The sequence below is a fragment of the Alligator sinensis genome, unplaced genomic scaffold (genome assembly GCF_000455745.1).
Source record: "Alligator sinensis unplaced genomic scaffold, ASM45574v1 scaffold187_1, whole genome shotgun sequence".
In the NCBI taxonomy this organism is placed as follows: domain Eukaryota; kingdom Metazoa; phylum Chordata; order Crocodylia; family Alligatoridae; genus Alligator; species Alligator sinensis.
Window position 1 is genome coordinate 569,499 of NW_005841861.1, and position 18,563 is coordinate 588,061.

Consider the following 18,563-nt stretch of genomic DNA (forward strand, 5'->3'; position numbering starts at 1 on the left):
GAAAAACATTTATCATCGATATTTTTTTTTATGCTGAGTATCAGATTCACTGTTTGCATTCTAGTTTATGCTACTCTGAAGCAGAAATGAACCAGGGTGGACTGACAAATATCAGGCTCTACATTTTCTCATTTCCTTTCATATGTATGGACATCAACTCAGCTCCTCCTCACTTCTGGCCCTCCAATACCCTATTTCCATGCCGAAGTTTTTTTTTCTCTCCTAACCTGTTTCATTTACTGATGAGGATTTCTGGTGAAGTGGGTAGTTTTGGAAGTAAATGTGCAATATAAAAAAAAATGTTCTACAGAGAACTTCATAAAGAAGAGTTAACCATTTTTCAAAATGGCAATTATTTCCATTTGTCCCCAATCCCTTTAAGACCATAAGCAGTCATCAGGGAAGACTAAGGCTCTATCTGCCAAAAATCTATTACCGTTTCAAGGGCAACTTACATTCATTCCAGCAGGAAATGGTAGCTTGGCATCGAAGAAGGGACCATGATATTCTTTGTGGATAGTCTGTGGCTTCAGCCCCAGTGGGGGAAAATGGAGATCAAACATCTTTAAAATAGGCAATTCTTTATTAAATTCTCCATAGAAGATCATTGCCCTCAGCTGTTTGTGGGGGAAAAAAAACTCAGTTTGAAAGAATAATGGCAAAAATTAATGATATTTTTAAAAAGGTGAAATAATCCTCCTCAAATGCAAATAAATTTAAAATTTCAGTTAATTTTAAGTTTTATATGGGAAGACTATAGATTAGTAAAATGAAAAACAATCTACTTCAGCATGCCAAATTTCTTAAATAGGCCCTTTTAAAGAATATAATAAACTAATTGAATTCCAACACACAGATCGATCGATCTATCTGTTGTTCTGAGGGATTTAATTCTGGGGATATTGCACTTATCTTTATGCAAAATTGTTAAAATTGCTGTAAATGCTTGGTTTAACCTCTGCATTAACTAATGAATGGATGGTAGATGGGGCATAGCATTGTAGTTATCTGAGCAATATTTTAAACAATAATTTCTTAGTGTTATATTTAAGTATTTGTTCAACAAATGTGAGGATGTTTGGTGTTCTAAAATACCGCCTGTTTTGATTTATGTAAAGGTTCATTGATACCAGCTCTCCAAGGAGAAATGCCAGCAATCAAAATTCTGTTAGATAGTTTTTAATTTCAGGCAATCAAAGCATCATTGAATATATGAATATTTTAAATTAAATAGGACACTTAGATCTAACTTTGGTGCTGTTAAGGGACTATCCATGGTTCCATGTAAAATTAGTGGTTTTTGCACTTTTGGCAACACACAATCAATTTGGAGATATTTATTGGTATTATAATAAAGGTAATTGGGTTATTTACAGTGCATTGATATGTTGTCTATAAGACACTATTTTAACCTCTGCCTAGTTAACCTGCGGTAGAAACATTAGTGTGTAAGCTTCTTAGGGCAGAAATTGGTTATGAATTTATTTTTTTAATTTATTTGCCATTTGGGATCTGCAAGCCCTGATCACAACCAAGGCTACTTTGCATCTAGTCAGCATAAGAAAAGAAACAGTCCAGGGGAATAGCTTACATCTTAATAGGAAATTCAGACAACGTGTAGAAGAATTGGAACATTTTCTCTATTTTGTAGGTAGGAAATTGAGGCATAAAATTGCTATAATTTGTTAAAAGTCATGCTGAAATCGATCCAGGAGCTGAATTTATATCTGTTGATTTCCATCTGGTACCTTTCCAACACCAGTATGCCTGAGCACTATTTTGTGTTCAGGTCAGGATATGGATCGAGTGACATCAGCAATCTTATTTCAATGAATGTTTCAAAATATTTTCCATAACTGAATTTTGATCTTGTTTTGGGCCTTTGGACAGTCATATAAAACAAATAATACAGTGACCATAGTCATATTAAACTGTGTAACATATTAAATCTCAAAACAGGCAAAGTTTCCTATCTTTGCCAGTTATTTTGGAATAATAAAAATGCAGTGCAGACACTGAGAGGCCTCTAACCTATATCTAACAAGCACATTAAATGAAGCTGAAAGGATAGGGATGGGGAGGACAGGGTTAAACAAAGATAATGTGAGTTGCATTGTAAATTAAGCTAAAGTGTTGATGTTTTTAAAATGAGAACCTGGCAGCGTAGAGGTAGAATATATTTCACTGGACAAAAGGTCAACTTTGGAAAGAAAGGTGGGTGCAGTAGGTTTTGAGTAATACCGTGACTGCATAATTATCAGGAAAATTACTTTCTCTGATTCCCAGTCTTCTCGGCTCATCTTATACCTATGAGGAGAAAACAATTTTTAGACAGTTGTTTTCTGCAATGTCTTTAACTATACATGAAATGACTATGAACAGTTGTCTGCAAGGAATTAATATTAGATATGTAGCATTGAAAATTCAATGGCTGGAAAATGAAACTATTTGCTTGAGCCAAGACAATTCCCACTCCCCACCCGCACACAATTTTTTGATGAACCAAAGTCCCCTTCAGGTTGACCCAGACCAACAATGTGACTTTTTAGCACTGCAAGTGAATCAAAACATTATTTATTTACACAGTTGTAGGGTATGTCTAGAAATGCAATTGGAAATTTAATGGCAACTTCTGCAGATAGCTATGAGCTACCTTTAAACTAACTAGCTCAGCTATTGGCAGCTATGTAGCCATTGCAGCACTGTGGTCAGTGGGAGCTAAGCACGGCGGTATTTACCCAGTTTTTGACCTGGTCTTGTAGCTTGTGCTGCATGTTGTCACAACTACACTGTTTTCAGTACCCAACCCAGCTAGTCTAAAGCTAACTCAATGTCATGAATTTTACTGACACAGCTGCACTCTTAGAATGCACATATAAAAGGGCTGTGGTTATGGCCAAAATGTATGCATCTTAATTATGGAAGTGACTGGAGCCCTGTCATAGACGGGTATAAACTGTTCACAGAGAACAGGCAAGGGAGAAGAGGAGGAGGAGTTGTGCTTTATGTAAAAAAGCTGTATGATTGCTCAGAGCTCCAGTATGAAACTGGAGACAGGCCTGTTGAAAGTCTCTGGGTTAGTCAGAGGCGAGAGCAACAAGGGTGATGCATGGTATCCGCTATAGACCCCCATGCCAGAAGGATGAGGTGGATGACAGCTCATTAGAAGTTTCCTGATCACAGGCCCTGGTTTGCATGGGGGACTTCAGTTACCCTGACATCTGGTGGGAGGGCAATACAGCAGTGTACAGGCAATCCAGGAAGTCCTTAGAGACTGCTGGGGACAACTTTGTGGTGCAAGTATTGGAGAGGCCAACTAGGGGCTGTGCTCGTCTTGATCTGTTGCTGACAAAAAGAAAGAATTGGTGAGGAATATGAAAGTGCATGGCAACTTGGGCAGCAGTGACCATGAGATAATTGAGTTCATGATCCTGAGGGAAGGAAGGATGAAGCGAAGCAGAGTAAGGACCCTGGACTTCAGAAAAGCAGACTTTGACTCTCTCAGGGAACTGATGGGCAGGATCCCCTGGGAGGCCAGTCTGAGGGAGGAGTCCAGGAGAGCTGATGGAATGTTAAAGAAACCTTACTGAGGGCATAGGAATGAACTACCCCAATGGGCAGAAAGACTAGCAAGTAAGGCAGAAGCTACCAGCTTGGCATAGCAGGGAACTCTTCTGTGAGCTCAAGCACAAAAAGGAAATGTACAAGAAGTGGCAACTTGGACAGACAACTAGGTAGGAGTATAAGAGTATTGCTCAGGTATACGGGGATGAAATCAGGAAGGCCAAAGCACAATTGGATTTGCAGCTAGCAAAGGATGTGAAAGGTAACAAGAAGGATTTCTACAAGTGCATCAGCAACAAGAGGAAGATCAGGGAAAATGTGGATGCTTTACTGAATGGGGGAGGCAACCTAATGACAGATGATGCAGAAGAGACTGGTGATCATTTTAGAGGTCAGGGTGTAAATGGTTTTTACTTTTCTTCACTTTCAGTGGCAGGTAAGAATTTTACACCTTTCTGAGTATCATTCAGCTGGAAGGAAAGAATTGAGCAATTTATGGGAGAGCTGGATAATATAATCTGCTTGACCAATCACAGTATTAAAATGTAATTTAAAAAGCCCATCTTTGAGAGTTGGAAATTTTGCTTTCATCTCAGTCCCTGATTTGCTTGCTTTATGTATCTGGTGAACATCTGGATTAAAATGTATGTTGTCCAAAATAACCTTTAGAGTAATATTCTATTCTTTTCTTTTACCTAGCCCTGATCCAGGAAACAGCAATTTTGAAGTATGACTGATATATCATTACAGAATTCCTTTTAAAAGTGGGAGGACTTTTTTTTTATCCTTATTCAGGATGACCTTACCGTGCATACATAGGAATAAAATAAATCTTACACATCCAATCATAGATTTCCTGTTACCTAATTTTGCAGGATATTAGTTTAACTTAGAAACAGCTTACAGATTAATGTCCAATATAAACAAGTTCTGCAGACAAGTTGTAACTGTTGTTTAAATATACTCCCTTCTACAAAAAAAATGTAGACTGCTTTTAACAAACTGCTCTGTGATTTGTTAGAACTGTTATGTGATTTTTCTCTTTGCTAAAGACAAAATTCCCCAGTGGAAATTTTGTTGAATTAAGAACAAAAAATCTGGAACACTGCCCTTGCTGTTGTTCACAGGTGATTAATGTGCAGATTCTGTTTGTGCAATTTTATCATCACTATCTGAGAACTATCAGCAATACCTCTTCTAATTATTGATGCTGGCTGCTAAGAAAAATTGCATAGATGGTAGACACTAGTTAAGATTAGGGTGACCATATGTCCGAGTTTAGCTGGGACAGTCCAGGATTCCATAGCCCGGTCCTGGCAGGTTGGTCATTAGTCCCGGGCCAGAGTGCAGTGTGGAGATGATGCAGCATGGTGCACTAGGCAGCCAGCCAGCCAGGCACCGCTGCTAAGGTGTTCCCTATTTATTTGAGTTAAATAACTTCTTTCACACTGCCAGCAGGACGGGGTTATTGAGAACATAGGAGGGTCAGGTTTCTTCTGTGAGCTCTGGAACATGGTCACACTTGATCTTAGAACATTAATTACAGAAAAGTCTGGGTTCACACCTGTAGCTTTGGGCTGGAGAGAATATGGTCAAATTGCTTTATTGGGATGATGCTTGTGGGAGCTGTTAGTGATGGAGCATGTTCAGCAAGGATGGAATCTTTGGACTTTCCAGCTGTGAACTGTGAGTTTCCAAAGGCTTCATGAGCCAGCCAGTTTTGGGTAGATTTTCATAGGTTTAACAAAAGGCACACCCTGACATTAGGTTACCTCAAAATTCAAATTTGTGTTCTCAAGTAAGAAAGTGTGGGTGTTCCTAAGAAAAAGACACCAACAGTCAGCTTTGGAAAAATATCTTTCTCTAGGTATATTCTCAGAAACAGCTGAGTTTTTTGGAATTATAATTTTTTTCCAAAAAAAAATAAATCACATGAAGCAGAGGCCCAACATAGAAAGTTTCACTTCCAATGGTTTTTCTGGCACAGTTTACAGTCAACTGAAACACAGAGCCTTATAATGGGAAGGGTTGGGCAGCCCTATTTAATGGAGGCTGCTACCAGCCCTACCTTATGTATGTGTATTGCAGATGCCAACATACCAGCTGTATTCTAGGGGCATTGCATTTCATTGCTTATTCAGTGATTTAATGAGGCATTAGAGTATTTCTTTCCTGTGCACTGTAAGAAAGCAGCCTGCTAGAGTACAAATGTATGAGGATAAATCCAGAAAGCTTGAATTGGTAGAAATAAATGGGACTTCAGGCACATGTTTGAAGTTTCTTGAACTAGCCTTGTAAGGTGCTGAACATCCTATACTTCTGCTCAGTTCAGTGGGAATTTGAGGTTTTAAAGGGCTGATCTGACCTCATTGAAGTCAATGGATAAACAGCCTTAAAGGGAGCTAAGCCACTTAGGCTCTATCAACACATTACAAGTATTGCGCAGTTAACTGGTTAATTGCGCAATTACCGGGAGAACAGCTATACGTGCAGAGTAGCTATCACATAATAAAAGGCTTCAACCAGCCATAAAGTTAGACGTTTAAATGTGTACTAACTTTGTAGCTGGTTGCTATTGAGCTTTAATTTGCCCGATAGCAAATTACTATAATAAGGTCTCATCTACACGTGCAGATAAAGCGCAGTGGGATCTAATATGCAATTCATACAGTCACCCCTCTGCCATGCACTAAATCACTTCCCCCTCCTCTAAATCCCTTCAGAAACCTACTATCTGAAGTACAAAACTACAAACAACAAGTGGCCATTATCAGACGATGATTCACTCTAATGAGAACTGTAGTCATTGTGGGCAGGTGGTGTCTGACGCTACATACAGACGAAATATATTTGGGCAGGAAGAATGAGATAGATGACTTAAATCACTATTTCTAGTTTTGCTCATTCTTTAAAGAAATGAGAGGAAAATTGGTTTCTCCATTAGTGGAAAATTTTAAATATTGAGCTAATGAAGATTAAACAATGTGTTCCTGTCTAACAATTTACAGCCTGTCTTATACTTCCTAGGTTTGAAACTTAGGTTTGAAAACTCTGTATCTTTTTGCTTTTTTCAAATGTATATTGTTATCGTCTGGTTTTAGAAAACTTCTGTACATAGCACCTTTAGCTCTATTTAGCTTCAAAATTTCAGAGAAGAGATGGAATGGTATGTGACTGATTTGGAGTGTATTAAATAGGTCATCTTCTGTGGACTTGGTTAGCCACAGGAAAAATGAAGCCTATGTACCTGTTGCCTGAAATAAGACACGCAAGCCAGGACACATGATGGCTATATGAAAGTTTGAGAATTTTTCAGTTAGAGCAGGGGTGATGCCTTCTTTATGCTTTTTTTCAAAGCCCTAAATTTTACAATAAAAAACCTTAAATAATAACACTGAATTTACCAGGTTTTGATGTCACCATGTTTTTCTAAGGCCCTTGGCCCATGTTGCAGTTAAAATATGATTAACCAGTTAATCGCATCTTATAAAGTTGTTACCCAGCGACATGTTCATGCAATTAATGGTGTAATAAAGCAAGGAATAAAGCACAAGGTTATTGCACAAAAAATATACAATAACTTTGTAGCTGGTTCCTATCACACCATTAATTAAATGTGTAGTCAGGCTGTAAGGCTTTTTATCTCATTATTTACTGTTCATATAATTGCTAAAAAGGAATTGTGTGTGTTTCTTGTTTCCTGTCTTATGTCAGGGAAAGTAGCAGGGTATCAAAGAGTATAATATTTGGAAGACAGGGAGCTCTGCTGGGGTTTGGGGCATGGGATACTATGGCATTGGGTGCTCTTCATTTTTCCAGAATTCTCTCCTCTCATGAGCTAGGGACAGATATTACACACACATTGATTTAAGTGATCAGAAACTGTTATAAATCTGTAACAGAACAGACATTCAGTGCACATAAAGCAGCTTGAAAATGGCTGAAACCAGTTTGAGATGAACCTGGTTGAATGACCATGATTTGGGTCAAAGCAGTTATATGCAATGCCTGTCCTAGACCCCTTCCTGGTTTAACTTAAACCAGAGTCCCCCGAATCTCAGGTGCTTTGCAGCTCTGGGCAGGGCTCTCTGCTCCAGAGCAGGGCTGACCCCGCCCCTCTGCTCTTTAGCTGGAGCTCTGGGAGGGACTCTAGGCACAACAGTGTCTGCCTGGCTGCCCTCTGCTCCAGTCCCACCTCACCACTTCCTGCTCAAGTAAGGATTTCCCTAATCTCCTCTCACACAACACGGAGGCTATCCAGCATGTGGTATGCTAGCTAATGCTGAGAGGTGTTTGTGTAAGGCAGACAGGGCAGTGTCTGCTTAGGGCATTATGAAGCTAATCAACAGGTCAACTATTAATGTCCCTTCATTCGTTCCCTGAAAAAGTTGTTTAAGAAAAGCTTGAAATAATGAGGGAGGCTTTTGTTTTCTTGATGAGCTGCCTAACACTGTTAGCAACTCCCTGCTGGTTCCCTCGCTGGTAAGGAGCAGCAGAGGTTGGGTGGGGAGGAGAACCCCTCCCTAATCTGAGTATCCTGCTGGGCCTAGCCATGCCCCCCTCAGCTCAGCACTGTAGAAGTGAAGGGAGGACTGCTTTAGCACACCCTGGCTTCTACCCTGAGCCACTACAGTCATGTGTTTGCAACTCTTCAGTCCAGAGAGGATGTCTGGTGCACCAAACTGGACTTTAAGGTTCAGAAGCATCCTTCTAGTCCTTTATTCCTTTGTCTAAAGCAGTTTTTGCAAACTTTGAAATGTGGCTATTCCTTTTTTCACTTGCATACTTTGCATGTTGAATGCACTTTGAGTTGACAACAGAGGGTGGCGGTTTTTTGGGTTTATTGGAATCAAGGCTTTTGTAATCGTGACCTCTTCAGGTGCAGAATATGAAAATGCAGTGTAAATGGTGTATACAATTGTTAATGAATCAATCCCATATAACTATATATATTATATGTAATTATAATTAAGGAAAAAGATTAATTGTCTTACCATAAGTGCTGCAAATTATTTATATTACACTTTTATTCTGGTAATAGAGTAATAGAAGGAAGGGCAAGAAAAAAACTGACCATAGCTATAATACTTCTATGGCTTATAATTGAGTACAGGTATGAATTCAGAAATTACAGTATTGATTTCAGGGCTAGCCAGTTAGACCTTTAATAGGAACATTTAATCTTCATGCCTTTGCATGTAATTTGATTAGAAATATTTTCTGAGAGTTTCTTATAAAGGTAAAGATTGAAAATATCATTTGCCATTTTTTTTAGTCATTTTAAGATTGTTATAATTGCATGCTAGAACTGACTACATCTATAGATGCCAAAGAGTTTTCTTTTCATCCCTTTGTTTTTACGTGGTCAAAGTAGCCTATTTATAGTTTTGGCTGCAGGAGTTCTCCATGTTGATGATTTCTGACAGTACATTTTATTTTCCCTTGCAAGATTGGAAGTTGGGAAGCTTTCTCCTTTCCACTTTTGGTGGATGGAGGACAAAAATACATTTTTACTACTTCTTGGAAATAATTTGCTAATTTCAAACAGTAGTGAGGCATCTTAAAATATGCATGTTGTTAAAACATAGACATTTGTTCCCCTTTTTCCTCTTGACTATAATTAAAATTCCAAAAAAAAAAAAAAAAGAAAAAGAAAAATCAATGTTAAAATCACAACTGCTTTGGAAAAGCAAAAGGATTTTAACAGCAGTTCATGTTGAAAAAGATAGCACATATTATTGCAAAGTGCCTTTTTCCTGGTTAAGTGTATGGATCAAAATATCATGGTAGAAGTGATATCTTTTATTAGACCAACTTGATTTTTGGAAGAAAAAAAAAAAGTCTTTATTTGCAAGCTTTTGGGCACAAGCACCAAGTGGTACTTTCAGGTACAAGGTGGTAAAACTTGCTTCCTCCTTATAAAGTTATGAAGAGTTCATTAAAAAGAAATCAGCTAAAGTTCAATGTCTTCCATGTGTCAGGTATCCAGGTTATCTGTATCCAGGTAATCTGTCTAAAATGAACTGTTCCAAACAGGAGATTTTGCCACGCCTTCAACTCTTCTGTGAAATATGAGCTTTCATTTCTACCTAGGAGAACTTTTATACTCTTTTCTCCTATGCCTGAAAAAGGGTGCTTGTGCCTGAAAGCTTGCAAATAAAGAATTTTTTTTATTTTATTTTATTTTATTTTATTTTTTTGCAGAAATGTAGCTGGTCTAATAAAAGATATCACCTCTACCAAGAGTTCTGATTCTTTTGCCTCTAGACCAACTACAACCTGGATACATGGATCAAAATATGAGTCTCATAAAAAACACAGCTTAAAGGATATAGCGATGCAATGCAGCAACATTAAAACTGTCTTTGATTTATAGGTTTGGTCTTTCTGTGACATCAGCTATACAGCCTTAATGTTATAAGTGTCCAAAAATTGGATGCAGATCTGTATGTATGTATTAGAGTCAAGTTTCTCAGAAAAATAGGTTTTGTATTAAATTCAGGATCAGGAAAGGTCTGTTTTCAGGGTCTGGCTTTGGTGTGTGCCATCATGGCAGGGCTCTCAGGAAAACAGTTGATGAGAAGGTCAGTTGATTTCATGGGGTTTCTGTCACATTCTGCTAAAATCCCCTGGGACCAGATCACATAAATTTAATGCCATTACACTTAATTAGCCTCAAACAGGAGGCCAACTTGTTATCTAGATGAGGAAAAACCATGCTCTCAGTCTTTTTCCAGCTTATATACTGACTTGTATTATCTGCAGTTATTAATGAAAATGTTATTTTCATATTCTCAGCCTTATTAGTCTTTTCTCTCTCTTTCTTGTTGTCCTCTTTTTGCCGGTATTAATACAAAATACTTGTTACAGTAGCATAACCTAATAGTGCCACTTATTAGAATAGGCACATTGCATCAGCACAGATAAGTAATTTGTATAATCTGTCAATTTTATAGGATGCACAGAATTCCCTGAGAATGACTGACTGTAAACTGCATCCAGCTGGAGGGCCTGGTGGCAATGTGGTGGAGCTACTTGTGATGAGGTAGCTCCTATAAAATACAACAGTATTGCAACCTCTAGAGTAAGGCGAGTATAGGACACTTATAAACTCTAGCCTCCACTGCCTTGTGGGTACTTCTTGGTTGGAGAAAGGCTAAGGGCTATCATCCTGGCACAAACATTCCCTTGCTGAAGTCGTAGGTAGTCAGTAGCAGTTCTTGTCTGTTGCTGTCTGGCAGAAGCTACAGCCATTGAGGCATTGAATGTCTGGACTCAAATAGAAAGCTCAATTGGAAGCCCGTTTGGTTGTTTGCAGTTGAAACTCAGTATTTAGTGTTGTTCAGGAGGACCTGATCTAGAAAACTGTAGGCTAGAGGACACATTGTTTAAATTGCATGCAGCAAATCATGATAGAGAACAGGTGAGGTGGTAACTAAGGTGAGGTGGTAGAGAAGGAGAGACAGTTGCTAGCTGAGTTCTATTGTAGGACCTTTTATTTTACTTTAATAATAGTGGTGTATTGAAAAGAAAATGCAGTACAAAATGATCGTAGAGGAGAAATGTACTGCTTCAAAGGTTGGAACAACAGGAAGGAAAGATTAAATGATTGTGTATTGCTCAAAGCTTCAAGTGAGAATCTGGATGGGAAAAAGTAGTCAAAAAGAGAGCAAATTAAACTAGTTCATCAATTTTTAAAAATCCTTTTCCCACAAGAATGGAATGGGATTCCTCATGAACGGGCACCTCTCAAAGCCCTCCAGTAGTCAACATAAGCAATTTCAGTTGTTTGGTGATTTTTAAACCATAAATTATATGATTTTTTTGGAGTAACAATTGCTATTAGAAAGATAAACATTGCGATTTAAATACATCCAATTAAGGACTTTGATACCTGCACACTATGTGTGGCAGCATCCAAATTCTAGGCATCTGGCCCTGGAATCCAGAAGTAAATGCCTAGACTCATAATATACTCTCTGAAGGTACTTGAGCATCTCAGGGAAAAAATGCTGAGTGAGGAGCTGCCTGGAACTAACTGATAGAAAATACTTAATAGAGGGGTATTCTGAATCCCCACTCCTTTGGGGTTTAGATGTTTCTGTCCATTTGGGATCCAGAACCTCAAATCCTTCCCTGAGTGTAGGTACCTCCAACTATTCTGTGAAAGGACTGAGCAGAGCTCAGGATTATGGCTATATTACAGATGAGGAATGGATATATTACAGATGAGTTGTTAGAGAACGTGCCCAGGAAGTGGCAGACCTCTACTGGATGCCCTGCATTTACCCTCGTCTGTAGACTCATGGCCTTCCTTTTTATATGGTCAGCAGCTCCTATGGTGATATTTCTGGCCAGGTTTTCAAAAATACGCTGAATCTGGCCATTTATTTAGTGTGTCTAAATTGGCAATGGATTCTTATGAAAATCTATTTGAGAAATGTCCCATATCTTCAACTTTCCCACCAGTAAATTGGGTATAAAATCTGCATCATGCATGTTGTACGGTTTAATTCTTTTAATGTTTATACAGTATTTTAAGATCCTATAAATTGTCATCAAATAGTAACATTAATATTGTAACAAATTATATACTAAAGAACCACTTTCTGTTGAACAAATTGAGCATAATTGCTTCATCCTAACGGAAGATTCTGTATTTTGTTTTCCAGTAAACAAGCACAAGCCATGGATTGAAACTTCGTACCATGGGGTCATTACTGAAAACAATAACACTGTCATTTTGGATCCTCCCCTTGTTGCTTTGGATAAGGATGCCCCTGTTCCCTTTGCAGGTAGGAAAATACATTAACAGGGGAATTCAGTTTATTGACTATGTGATAATATTAGTAGTGATTAGTTGTAAGCACTTTGCATGTAGCACCATGTTAGTATTATTTAAGTGACCTGTTTAATACTTCTGTCTGAGGACATATAGGACTTGGACCTATTGTCCTTGAAGTGAAAGGTTTTTTAAAATAAGTCTCTCTCCTTCGATTGTAGATGCAGGACATATTATACACAATATGATGCAGCAATCTTGTGCTGCCAGTATTTTTCTTTTTAAATGAAAACCTGGAGGACATGTAATTTGAATGTACTTAATGTAAGCCAATTGTTCTGATTACCTAAATTAGTCTAATATAGCTAAACTCATTTATGACATTTATGTTAAAGACTGGGTATAGGCCAAACTAGGTAAAGAATATTTAAAGAAGCTTGCATTCTAATAGTATTTAGCACTTCATAACTGTCAGAATCAAGACAGAAAATTTAATGGAAATTTTCCAGATTTCTGGTAAGATTGCTTTATAACAGATATATGCCATATTGAGGTTTATACGTATATTAAGCTTTTTTTTTTTGACAGTCTGTCACATTAGGAGTTATGTGCAAAAGAGCTATTTTTCTGCTTAAATCAAGTAACTAATCTGTTGTAGTCCTTGTTTCAGTAAAAAAAAAAAAAGATGAAAGAATAATAAGACCTGATGGTGATATAAAGATTACAAATATATATACTTATTAAAAATACATGTTTTGTATATAAAATTGAGCTGTTTTTCTGTGGGTTTCATTCCAAGTGCACATGAGCATTTTTTTTCTATAGTGCAGGATTATCTTCGATTATTCTTAGTGCCTGACTTCAAATAGCATGTATTTATGAATCATGATCAGCAATTTTCTGCCCTAATATGTGCTGATGTGCTATGTTAGGCTTCATTCCTGTAAAACGGAGATTGTCAGATGTTTCCATGCTGCAAATTCCATTTTAATAACAAGATTTTCTTATGGCCTTATCCCTCCCCTTTGCAGTTCTTGTAGTTGTACTGGATGCTCCCAACCCATTTGCAATCACACAGTTCCCCTGTGGAAAAGTACTGTCAAGAATGTAATGTGTCTTCAGCTGATTTTAATATGATGTAGCAGCTGGAAATGAGGAAGAAAGCCCGCATCATGAATTATCACCCTGCAGCCCTTGGGTCACAGATTGAATGGCGTATTATGCCAATCTGAATCTTTTAGCAGAATCAAGAAATTAGTGATTTTCATGCTTTTCTTGAAAAATAATATTCTATAAAGTATAGTATTTGGGTTCCAAAGGAGGTAGGTAGAGACCTTTAAAAAAATAATAAGTCACTTCTGACTGGGAACTGTTTGCTTAATTAGACAAGGAATAATTCCATCAAAGATTCTTTAGGGCCAGCAGTCACTGATTGTGGTATTGATGTTTTTACAACAGAATATTGTTGATTCAAACAAAATATTTTCTGTAGTATTTGAGTTTTCTGTATTTTTTTTAAAGTATTTTTAAATATTTATCTATGAGCTATTATTGCCTTTGGAAAAATATGGAAGTGGATAACCCATGGTAAGTAGCTACCTGTGAGTGATGTATGTGAGGGTTGCTCTTTAGGGTTACCAGTTTTTATGTCAAATTAGATCTCTTTCTATGTGTGTAGATTATTCAGTATTCCAGCCATATGAGAAAAGTAGCAACATAATCCAGTGTGCAATAAACCTTTTGCACCTTATAACTGCAACTAATTATTTAGGAATAAAAGATAAGCTAGAATGGAAAGAATCCAAAATGTTGCTTTTAATGATGTTTCTTGATATTTCTATTAGCACTTGTACCCTCTTTCATATTTATTCTACATACTTAACAACTACAGAGTCATGTGTATTATTGTCACTGACATTTTATCAAACTCACTGCTGACTGAGGATATTCTAGTTAAACTCTTCAGTGCTTGTGGATATTTTGGTTCTACAGGTAGCAATCAATGTGTGTTTCAGAGTAACTGTAATTTACCCATGCCATTTAAAATAATTCTTTGAAGGACTGAATCAGAAGCTTTCTGCATCATGTAGGTAGATAGGTTTCTACGATAGAGTTGATACTGGGGGCTGGGAGTTGGCACTGATTTTTAATGTATTTATTCATTTAACATATTTGCTAATCCTTTTGCATTATAAAACGTATTCAGTATAAACAATGAGTAGAAAACCTTGCTTTAGGCCTTCTATCTTCATATTGTTACAAGTTTATGTTCAGGTATTATATTATAATTGGCACTAGCTTAAATAGACTTGTAATATATTTGCACTCTTGTCCATCCAAAGATCTGTATCCCTTAATGAACTGTCCTTTAATAAACTGTACTCTAAACTTCCTTTTAAAGAAATGAGAGCCTAGATTACTTGAAACCTTTGAATAAACAGTTCTCCAGTATTCCATTCATACAAAAAATGTTCTTGCCATAAACTGTGTTCTGAATCCAGTTTCCCTGGTTCTTTTTATAGATACTGAATCATTTTCTATGAATCCTTTATGAATGTGTAAAACTATGCAACGGTATTTGAAATGAAGAATAGAATTGGTTCTGGACTTATTTTCTTCCAAAGAACTTTCCCCCAAATCATTGTCTGTGTAGCACTAATATCTGAACGTCATGTCATAGAATCATATAAAATTAGGGTTGGAAAGGACCTCCAGAGGTCATTTAGTCCAACCCCATGCTCAATGCAGGACCATCCTCAACTAGATCATCCCAGCCAAGGCTTTGGCTAGCCAGGTCTTGAAAACCTCCAAGGATGGAGATTCCACAATCTGTCTGGGTAACCTATTCCAGAGTTTTACTACCCTCCTAGTGAGAGAGGTTTTTCTAATATCTAACCTAAATTTCCCTTGCTGCAACGTGAGACCATTGCTTCTTGTTCTGTCATCTGCCATCCGTTATGTTGCATAACCTATTACTACATCTAGGACTGTCTTGATGGATGATGAATGAGAAGTTCTAGCTGCTTGGAGAGTTCATAAAATGATGTTGTATCATTTGGATTTTATTTTATAGCTTGAATGTTTCAAACTTGCAGTCCTAGAATACATTTCTAGTAGGTAAAACTGAAACCATATACTGGTACACTAAATGAATATTCTTAAAGGTTGTACTAGAGATTTTAGTATTTTATCCACTATACACATAACCTCCCATCGATTGTATCATAAGCTATTAAAAGTGTGTGCCAGTGTTACAGTCTTAATAGTGTCATTACTTATTTTTTTCTACATTTATTTGCCTAAACCACTTCGCTTTTAGTTGCTACACCTTTATTCCCAACAATTCTGTTCACAACTGCATCACCCTCCTTCTTTTTGTTGATTCAGTTGTGTACCATCAGTTAATGCTAGTGAAAAATACTTCCTTCTCTTCAACCAGCTGGATCTAGTCTAGGTTTGATCCATATAGCAATCTACTGTCTATTTACTAGCAGACTTGCCATTCACAAATCAAACCTATATCCACCAAAAAAAAACTTAACTCTTTCTTACAATTGCTGTTATAGATTATTGTATGTTATATATGACTGTATCAAAACATTCTCTAAAATCAAGCTAAATTATGAGCGTTAAATCTGAGTTTTTAGGTATGGAAATCCCATTCTGGGAATTCATACTATGTACCTTTGATCACAGAAAAGTTTCTGCATGCCTTCTATTAGTTCATGATCAATGTTTCCAGTATTTTCTCCTATTGTTTTAGCTAAACATATGGATTTGTAGGGCTTTGGGATCTTTCCTTAAGAACCTCTTGCATAAAATCAGATCACCTTTGTAAAACGTCTACATTCAGGAGACAAGTTCTGTATTACATTTGTGCACAACTGTGTTATGCTCTGCTTTAAATTCTTCAAAGTGAACTAAAATGAAGTGTATGATTAAATATTTTCCTGAATTAAGCTGCAGTACTTACAATAGATTTCTTGTAGACCATTGCATTGGTTGGGGTTTGAATAATTTTTAAGACTGAAGCATTTATTCCTCAATCCTTATTTATATGCTCATAGTCATATATTTTTGCTCTGGTTAAAATTATTTCTGTGTCTTCCTTGTTTTTCAGAAATCTGGAAGAAGTTCCATATAGCTCTAGAGTTGAATTGTTACTATTGAAAAATTGAGGGGGGTCTTTGTAGAGGACTTCATCACTCAATAATGAGCCACAAAAACAATAATGAGCCTCAGTAATCCAACCACAAAAAAGTTACTTGCTGGTGAATGCTAGAAAACCAAGTTCCCACTATGTTTTTTTTCCCTTCTGGATAACTTGCCCTGTGAATGTGAAGCAGGTCATATGGAGCAACAGTTTCCATCAAGCAACTTTTACCTGTTGATTGATGAAAACAATATCTGACAGGGGCTTATGGTACAACTGAGAAAGCACAGCTCCTGTATGTTAAAACAGCCTTTTTTTTTTTTTTTTTTTTTTTATATCCCAAATTACATTTGGGGCTCAGGAGAGAGCAGCTGCAGCTTCAGAAACAAGAGCAGTCGCAGTGATGTAAAGGCTGAGAAGGAGCTACATCCACCTAAGTGGGAATTCCCAAGCTGCAAAATGATATATGGATGTCTTGTAGCTGCTGATACAGAGAGGCAGGAAGTGGGTGCTTAGTTCTCAATTCTGTATTGGATTAAGAGTTTCCTCACATTGCAGCACTCCCCACAGGGCACGTCTACACACACACATTTACTGTACAGTTACTGAAATTACTGCACAGTATGGGCATGCATCTACACGTGAATGCCTGTACTGCTTAATAAGTATAGTGACTTATGCCAACTTAAGTGTAAATTTAATACCTGCATAATGCAGGTATCAAATTTACGCTTGATTAGTTACTGCACAGTAATGCACATGTAGATGCCTTATTGTGCTGTAACACTGTGTGTGTGAACTGACTTAGAACTAACCTTAGTTCCAAGTCAATCCACACACAGCATTACTGTGTTTTAGTGTGCCTGCACATGTAGACGCCAGCCTATTCCAGTTTACTGTGCAGCAATTTACTGTGCAGTAAATTTAAGCCAGCATAAATGCACATGTAGATATGCCCACAGACAGGTAAATTAAATATCTTGAAAGTAGTTTTGATTTTTGGAGACTCCACCTTGGCTCCACCACTCTCCTAGTGGTGAAAAGGTAGCCAGAAGATATCTTTGCTCTTAATAGCTAATGTGGTCTAAAGCACATAAAAAAAAAAAAAAAAAATCTGTCCCCTCTATAACAAAACACAATTGCAGAACTGAGTTATTAAAAACATATGGGTTGTTTAGCTTGGGGTAGCACTGTGAAGATGAGCTGTGTATCAGTTGGTTGTAAATAGTCATAAAAGTATTTTCCCATATATTTAGACCTTCTGGCTTCTTAAACATCAAGAGTGGCATAGTCCTAGTATCACTATTTCTGCCTATTCACTTGGGAGTGTGAACATAGTGCCTGGCATCTGTTCCCTTTTTTTTTTCTTGAGAACAATGAAGCAAAGATTTTATTAATTGCAGTGTCAACACCTTCTGTTAACACACACATCACCTGCACATCAGAATCCTTTTCATGGTGTGGTCACATGCATAAATGTTGGTAGTATTCTGCAAATATCTCCTTTCCCTCAGCACTGGCTGGTGTTAAAAGCTGGCCTTTGAAAATGAATAGATGTGAAGGGTTGTGGGAAGATCATCTTGCGATGCCTTAAGTGTTGCCAAACTTCATGATTTGATTGAGTATCTACCTGTATTTTGGAGTTTTCTTAAAGCCACAGTCCCTAGAGACATCACAATCTGATAATATTGCATTTTTGCTTTTAAATAAATCAATTTTCTGGTGCCCATGGTTGTGAGGGTGAGATTGAAAATGTGCCCCTTAAAGCTTCAAATACCAGAAAACAAAAATAAAAAATAGCCTTCATTGATTAGGTTTTTAAAAATTATTCTAATATAATAAAAGGCATAGTTCATCTGTCTGTTTGTCCATAATGCTGTTGGAGCACTCTGATTGGTTACTGAAACAACCAATCAGAGTGCTCCAACAGCATTATGGACAGGAGGCAGCAGAGGCATGGCAGAGCAGTACTGGCCTTGTCCCCTGCCCCCCCCGGCCTTGCTCCCTGGAGGTGGAGAAACACTGCCATGATGGTGGGGACAAAGGAGATGGTGCTGACTTTGT

The 18,563-nt window shown here is 37.4% G+C and overlaps 1 protein-coding gene across 1 annotated transcript in view; it reads left to right on the plus strand.

Annotated features, from left to right (window-relative positions):
- The window catches only part of CLSTN2 (calsyntenin 2), a 704,981-nt gene that overhangs the window by 170,198 nt on the left and 516,220 nt on the right, over positions 1-18,563 (plus strand). Inside the window, exon 3 of the mRNA XM_025215679.1 lies at positions 12,237-12,359. Coding sequence (XP_025071464.1) covers positions 12,237-12,359 — 123 coding nt within the window. The remainder of the gene's footprint in view (positions 1-12,236; positions 12,360-18,563) is intronic.